Below are 8,615 nucleotides of genomic sequence, written 5' to 3'. Positions count from 1 at the left end.
GACGGTTTGGTCTGTACACCCCCTAGATACTACAAGTTGCAAAGATTCCTCCTAAAAACGTTTTTTCAGTTAACAATAAACACAATATTGTCTTGTCCCTATCTAACCGTACTAAATACTACTCCCTATCCTATGACACCCTCCGCCAATCTCCTATCTATCACATATAACATAATCTTTGTACCCCACCATGCAACTTTTATAACATATCGACTACTATAAATAACTCTCATTTGAGTGTAGAACAAGAAGTGTAACTAAATGAAAGTGCATCCAAGTAAGTGTGCATTAATATTATTCATCGTATATATACATATATATACCTTAGCTTCACTATTGATAATGAGGCTATCAAGTGGATATAGTTTCAAATCAAATTGCAACAATCTTTTCATGACCAAACAACATATGGGATTGGCACTCCCTATTTTAAAGTGGTATACATTGAGTAAATTGGGAGTTCGTAGTTTCGAGATCACGACCTCATGGAATCCAGGGTTCAGCCACTGCTGTGTCGCTGACAGAGCGGTGGCCGAACTAGGGGACAGGTGGATGGAATTTCAAGGGATCAAGAATTGGGAAGGCTTGCTTGATCCCCTTGATGATGATCTCCGTAAGGAGATCTTGAGGTACAGGGAATTTGTCGAAGCAGCTTATCGCTGCTTCAACTTTGACATGTCATCACCCACGTACGCCACGTGCCTTTATCATAAGAGTTCGATGTTGATAAAATGTGGACTAGAAAAGAGTGGATACGAGGTGATCAAGAACTTGTACGCCACGTGTGCAACCCAAATGCCGAGGTGGACTAAAAGGTTCTCGAACCTAGCATCCCCACGATCCAGCTGGATTGGTTACCTGGCCATCTGTGATGACGTAGAAGAAATCGCCAGGCTGGGGCGCCGCGACGTGGTGATCGCTTATCGAGGTACTGCCACCTCATCAGAATGGCTCGAGAATTTACGCGCTAGGTTGACTTGCTTACCGGATGACATGGCGCCCAAAAATTACGAACAACCAATGGTACAAAGTGGATTCTTGAGCTTGTACACAACAAACACCCAACGTGACCAAAGTTTGCAAGACACAATTAGAGAACAAATTGGCAACATTCTTGATAAATATAGTGATGAACCTTTAAGTATAACTGTGACAGGACATAGTCTTGGTGCTGCCCTAGCAACATTAACAGCATATGATATTACTAACAAATTTAGTGATGCACCTATAGTAACTGTTGTATCATTTGGAGGGCCTAGAGTTGGCAACAAAAGTTTTCGATGCCAATTGGAGAAAAGTGGTACAAATGTTCTCCGCATTGTCAACTCCGATGATCCAATCACAAAAGTTCCGGGATTCGTGATCGATGACGATATCAATGATGATGTGGTGGAAAGAGGGACTGCCCACGTGGCAGCCGGCGGGGGGATGCCAAGCTGGCTACAAAAGCGCATGGAGGATACACAATGGGTGTATGCTGAGGTAGGGAAAGAACTAAGATTAAGTAGTAAAGATTTATGTCCACAAATTAGAAAGGGGGACGTCGCCACGTGTCACGATCTGAAGACATATCTACACTTAGTAGATAATTTTGCAACAGTGGTTGAACACAAGAGAGAGCAATCCTATCAAAGAAATGTGGCTCTAATTTGAAACATAGTTCTTTTACTAGCAGGTACAAAGATTAGGAATGGAACCATGTGGATATATTTTGAAAATCTACACTAAAAATGTGTATAATGATGAAAAATGTACTTTTTTACTGGGTTCCATATATGGGTTCAAAGAAGTTATTTAAGGGCTCAAAGTGCCAGGTAAATAGGAATCCCAACTTCAAGATGGCTATGTTTACTTTCTGCACTTAGAGATATCTCAGGCTTGGCACCAACTTCCACAGTAATAATCTTATAAAAGATGACGTGATAGAATTAGAAAAGCATATAGGCATTAGATATCCAAAAAATGAACACGTAAATTCAATGACGGATCCAGGATTTAAAAACTGAAAAAACTGAACACCTATGTATACTTTTGGGGTGCTTAAAAAATTTAAAAGCTGAAAAAAAATAAAGAAAATCATCTCAACAAGGTTCGAACCTAGGACGTCCCTTCAATGGAAATCCTTAAGATCAAGTTAAATGCCAATGCACCCAACCAACTTTTTTTTTTAATAGGTACTTTTATATATTTTATACCTATTCTTGTATATTTTCTATGTAATTATACCTATTCCGCGTCGAGTTTACTAGGTGCCGGAGCACCCCAAAAGTAGGGGCGGATCCAGGATTTTCAGTGAAGGGGTTCAGTAGTACATATACGGACTAATCGAAGGGGGTTCAGCCTCTATTATTTATACATAAAAAAAAATTTTACCATGTAAAAATAGTATAATTTTTCGACAAAGGGGGTTCGAATGAACCCCTGGAATACATGTACATCCGCCACTGCCCAAAAGTATACATAGGTCCGCCCTTGCCTAAATTGCACCACAGATCAGGCTTGAGAAAGTTAAGAAAGCAAACAAGACGTTACTAAACTTGATATATGGAATAATTAAGTTACCCCATATACATGCATGACAAGATAACTAATCCTTAAATAACTTGTTCCCAATCAAACGACGACCCACGCAGTGGAAAATATGAATACTGGCGTTGTTGACAGTTTTGGAAATGTCCTGGATCTTGATAGCCATGGGATTCCAATGGCTAGAAGGGGTGAGGGAAGAACTAATTATAGGGCAAGAAATTAGGGTTTTTAGTAACCAGACCTCAAAAGTAGGTTTTTTAGTGACCAAACCTCAAGCCAGCCTCTCTACGACCTCATCTCTGAGGTAATGGTATGAACTGTGTAAACTATTTCTCTAAAGTCCACTTTGTGAGAATTATGTACTGGTTATGTTGTTATTGTTTTTTAGTTTGCGGCTACGTATTTAATTTTATTTTTAAAATTTTATATCGAGTTAAAATCAGATAAATAAATTGAAATCGATTAAATATATGACCAATGAGTACACGTTACTGTGGACTGTGCCGCAATATGGTCGGAGAAGAAATATGAGTATATAATATGATGTTTAATGTTGTGGTTGGCCAGTCAAAATGTTAAGGTCAATTTTTCTTTAATGATGACTATTGACTTGTCAAGCTATTTACTTTTCGTTTTTTTGTACTTACTATGTTCATATTACACCTTTTGGGCTTAATACTTGAGTACACATGTACCCTAAGTTAATAAAATGATTTGTATATGTTTTTCGTATTAATGGTGAGGGTATATGTCTATCCAAAGTACGATGGAGGATTATATGTATCATTCATCATTGTTCGGGGTATATTTGTCTCATTTTCATTTTAATTATTTTATTTAAATAATTAATCCAAACTCACTATCCAACCCAATAAATCAACTACCCAATCGGGTCCCAACTAAAAATCAAAAGACGTCTATCTAACAAAAACGTTTTTCACACTCCTGTATTGATATATACACACAATACAGTAACACTCACTACTAGCAATTTCAAAACCAATTTCATGTTGAGTTTTCTACATGAATTATTATTACCAATTATTTATTTAAACACACTTCAACTATCAACTGTTCATTTTCTTATACCTGAACGACAGTGATGATTCACGTAAGAAAAATGAACAATTGATAGCTGAAGTCATATGTTTTAATAAATAGTTGGTGATAGTTCAGATAGAAAACTCACACACCTAATCGTTTAGACAAAGTATGGTACACATGATCCATACTTTGTTCGAAAGCATGACGTCATTAAGGATAAAATGAGATAAAATTTAAAAGATTTTTTTAATATGACAAATTATTATTCGTTCTGATATAAAAATAAAATAATGGCATACGTATTATATATGTAGTATTGAATTGAAAATACTACGTACTAGTTAGGAAACTTAATTTCATCCTTCAATGTTGAGGTAATTGAATCTTCACTACTCAAAACTAGAGGTGGAAAATAACAGGTTGGACTAAACTTGGGCAGCTCAAAATGGATTAAGCTAATATTGAGCATATTATTGATCCGTTCAAAAGTTATTTTGATTGATATGTATTGAAATAATAAAATAGATTAAAAAGTAAAAACGGGTCGAAAGTCAGGCAATTCTTACTAAGTTTAATTGCTCTATTTATTCTTTTATAACTTTCTAACACCTAATAAAATTATTACTATTTTTTATTATGACTGTGAAACATATTAAACAAAAAGATGTCTTTTTAAAATATTCATACAAGATCTCATGGATCGATAGATATCAACTCTATTTTTTGATAGATGAAAATAGTTTAGGCTGACATGGACTGAGCTATTAATAAATGAACGAGTTAATAATTAATTTAATTTAAATAAATTGGGCACGTTATCATTTCATGGAATAGTTTTGTCACCTTTACTCAAAAATATACGAAAAAAGCATATTCGTTTTGAGACCCGTAATTATATTACAATAGGCAAGTACAGTATCAGGATCTTAGGGTCTGTAGGATTATTTAATGAATTAGTATGGACTAATTAACACCCCTTATTCACAAATCAAATACAATAATATTGTTCAACAATATGAAAGATAACGAGTCCGGGGATTGTCACACCCCTCTTTTTGAATCCCAAAAAAAAAAATTAGATTTAAGTTTGAAAGGGTTTTTATTGTTAAGTGATAAAAAGATGAAAATTTGTTTCGAAAAAGGATTATTTATATTCAAAACTCAGAGTCGCCACTTGGCATAACCGGGTGTGACAAATCACCTTTGGAAAATCCTTTTCAAAACGATTTGACTCTTTAAACTGGTTTGCGAACTGAGATTCCGGCTAAGGAATTCTGTTGACCGAGGGGAAGGTGTTAGGCACCCCTCGATCCCGTGGTTCGACCACGGTCGCTTGGTGGAGCGTATTGGCTAATTTAACATTATAAAATGTATAAACCACATAAACATACGAAACAAACAAACAAACAAATCAAATAAAATTCAAAATCAAAATAATGTCCAGTTCGAATTATACAATCCCAAAGATAAAAACATACAAAAATATAAATCCTATTCTAGACTAATCCTAAACTATGCTCCAATGCTTTACCCAATGCCTCGGACCTTTATCACGAATGTCTTCCGCCAACAGAATACATCGGGGCATTCTCCGGTGAGTAAATACAACTGATCGTGGGTATTCCCCAATTAAACGAATACATTTTCAAATGCAAGAACTAAAACCCAAACCATTCAACCCAAATTCCACATTCACACATTCAACAAGAAAATATTTATTCCTAAATTTTTGCCTACCCGAACCTACTTTTGCCTATCCATTTCAGCGTATCATAATTCTATCATGTTCCGACAATATTCATGCTTATTCCAAATTAAATAAAACAATAAACGAAAATTGATCTATATTAATCCCTTTTGGCAATTTCTTAATTCCACCCCTCCTAACTTCATTTTTATCAATCAGACCATCAAACTACTCAAATTCGTTCCACATATCAACGAAATTACCTCGTCAAGCACATAATCAAAATATCAACAAGATCCAGATCCAACAATCATAATCATCCCACACATAATAACAACATCGATATACCAAATTAAAATGAAATAAGGAACAAAAGTTGTAGAGATGGACCTTTAGATAATCGACTTTCGTTGATAATAAGAATCAAAGAAGACCCAGACTTTAGAATCCCGAACAGAACCTCAACATTGAGGAACTCCAACTCCGATATTGTAGAATTTGAAACCCAAAACTGGTTGAGACAAATGAAAAATTAAACCCCAAAGCAGAAACAACACTCAGTGAATCCCAAAGCCCGATTTCGACGATAAAACTCAAAACAGAAGAAACCAAAACTCCAATACATGAAAGAACCTAGATTCTTGATGATTTTGACGTGTTTTCGGCAATTTTACCGCCGGAACAGTAACTCAACTCGCGAACGCGCATTCTCTTAGTTCTCATGCCTCCTTTGCTTCGTTCTCTCTCTCTCTCTCTCTCTCGTTGTTCTGTCTCTCTTAGATCTCTGTGTGTATGTGCAATTTTTGTGTGTAACAATATGTGTATATATTGGAGAATAAAGGAAATCAGGTTCTCTTATGGTCTATCAGTGTATGGTGTATATATGCTCTCCGTGTTCTGTGAAGATGAAACCATAAAAATAAAATTTTTTCTTTTTTTTGTTGGAATTCCCTCTCTGGAATTGTCTATTCTCTCAAAAAGAAGAAGCAATCAGAAGACTCAAGATGAATTTATCCCTTCCCTCATGTGTTCGTATGGAGCCCTTATTATCACTGTGTCCATTTTTATGTTTCTGGAGAAGAATGAGTATCCAAGGGCTGTCGTCTGTGTATTTGGTTATCTGTTTGTGGGAATTGTATATGGAAGAAGAATGTGTGCCAATTTCCCTTGTGGGTCCTTTTATATTTTTGTTGTTTTGTGAATTGATTAAAAAAAATAAAATAAAAGGTGATGTGGGGTAGGTTGGTAGGGTAGAGGTAGGGTGTGGTTGGGAGTAGGTGATTAGGATAAAGTTTGTTAGGATAAATTAAAACAAGATAAAATTTGTTGGAATTTTGTTAAGAGTTGTTATTTTTGTATTTTTGTATTTTTGTGGGGTATGATTATATGGTTGAGGGTACACGGTAGGTGAACTAAAAATGAATTAAATTTTGGGAGGGACAAAATTAGGTGTCACATCATGCCCCCTTTGAATGTAAACACGAAGTATTTTCAGACAAAGAAGTAGACAATGAGATCAAATTTTGATCCGATCATTATTCAAAGAAAGAAACAGAAGGAAGAAGGACAATCAGGTCTTAACTTAAGACATCCTACCTACCCAAGTTATGAGGGAATCAAGTTACGAGTATTTCAAAAGATTGGAAAGAGAAGGACTATACCGAGTTGGAGAGTCGAGTGAGGTTCCATCGAGGTTCCGATCCACGGCTCTGTCATTACATCAAAATAAAAATTACAGGTTAAAACATAAATGAAATTACAAAAATCCTATCTATGCAGCTTTTTTGGACTCTTGACTTGAGTTTCATCACCCTATTCTTCAGGCGGGCTCCTGACTTGCAATTTCTTCACCCTGTTCTTCAGGCGGGATCCTGAGTTGCAATTTCATCACTTGTCGCTTGATTTTCAATTTCTTCACCCTATTCTTCAGGCGGGTTCCTGAATTGCTATTTCAATCTATTAAATTTCAATTTCTTCGCCTTTTTGCTTGACTTTCCATTTATTTGCCCTGTTCTTCAGGCAGGCTCCTGAAATCACATCAAACTAGAAATAAAATTATCCTAAACAAAAATTATTGTAAAGAGAAATTCCGTTTGCCAGAAAAGTGAAGTTTCAAACACAAGAATTAAATTTTGCCCCAGTTTATCATCAAAGGACTTTTGTGAAAGTCACATCATTATAGGAATCAAGGAGAATGACTCGACTAAAAGGTACGTCTTATAGGAATCAAGGGGCATGACTCGACTAAAAGGTACATCTTATAGGAATCATGGGGGATGACTCGACTAAAAGGTACGTCTTCTAGGAATCAAGGGAATGACTCGACTAAAAGGTACGTCTTATAGGAATCAAAGGGGATGACTCGACTAAAAGATACGTCTTATAGGAATCATAGGGAATGGCTCGACTAAAAGGTATGTCTTCTAGGGGTCAAGGGGAATGACTCGACTAAAAGGTACGTCTTCTAGGAGTGAAGGTTCAATTTAAGAAGTGTATTACCTAGCAAATGAAAACTGAAATTCCTGGACAAGAAAGTGTGTCTCCGAGGAATATAGGATGATGATTTTTATCATGATTTGATTATCAAACCTGTGCAGCAACTTTGCTTCCTGCATTTGTAGAAGTGAGGCATTACAGCCCTTGATATTTATGCTCTGAAGTCCTTGCTTTGAAGGTAATATATTTTCTATTTCATCAAAGAAAATTTGTGAGTTTAAAACATGGTGGCTGGTTTGTGGTTTTAGCTTTCGCGGCGATCGCTCTTACATTCGTCACATTTAACCTTGATTCCAACCATTAGCATATATCATTGACTTGCTGAATCATTAATCCAAACTCAGATTATTAGGAGTGACTAAAACAAACACAATATCTCTGCTTTTCCATACTTCTCAGATAGACCCTTTGAAACTTGGTATTTCCATGAGTTTCCTAACTTCTCTGTTAACAAAACTTTCTACATGCCCTTTTTTGGCTCACAATCATGTCTTTTTCATGTGCTAACTTTTATCTTGATTTGTGCAATTAAAGAAGCTGGTATCCAGTTTTGAAATCTTTTCTCACTTGTTTTGACACGGACTTGACTCAAAGACAAGAAACGAAAAAAAAAGAATGACAATTTTTGTTTGGATAATTGACTCAAGAAAGATAAAATAAAAATAAAGAGAAGAAAGAAAAGACAATGAATATCCTCTTTTAAAATAAAGAAACGAAAAATTCATCTAAAAATGACAGTCAACACTAATGATTATGCTTGTATTTTGGATTAAGCAGCTTGATCTATTCATCGAAACTTTCTACCCATTGTTATTGAGTTAATGACCTTGAAACTAAGTTGCTTCCTTAGGTCAATTGC

General features: G+C 35.6%; 1 protein-coding gene across 1 annotated transcript; it reads left to right on the top strand.

Moving 5' to 3' along the window:
• Positions 1 to 393: 393 nt before the first annotated feature.
• Positions 394 to 7,459, top strand: LOC107872154 (phospholipase A(1) DAD1, chloroplastic-like; the record flags this gene model as incomplete). The annotated part of the gene is made up of 2 exons (XM_016718936.2): positions 394 to 1,593; positions 7,451 to 7,459. Coding segments are annotated over exons 1-2 (1,209 nt in total), but the record flags the coding sequence as incomplete, so codon positions are not given.
• Between the last annotated feature and the right edge of the window lie 1,156 nt (positions 7,460 to 8,615).

This window comes from Capsicum annuum, chromosome 5, assembly GCF_002878395.1.
Source record: "Capsicum annuum cultivar UCD-10X-F1 chromosome 5, UCD10Xv1.1, whole genome shotgun sequence".
Classification (NCBI taxonomy): domain Eukaryota; kingdom Viridiplantae; phylum Streptophyta; class Magnoliopsida; order Solanales; family Solanaceae; genus Capsicum; species Capsicum annuum.
Note: the sequence above shows the minus strand (reverse complement) of the source record. Positions and strands in the feature narration are given on the sequence as shown.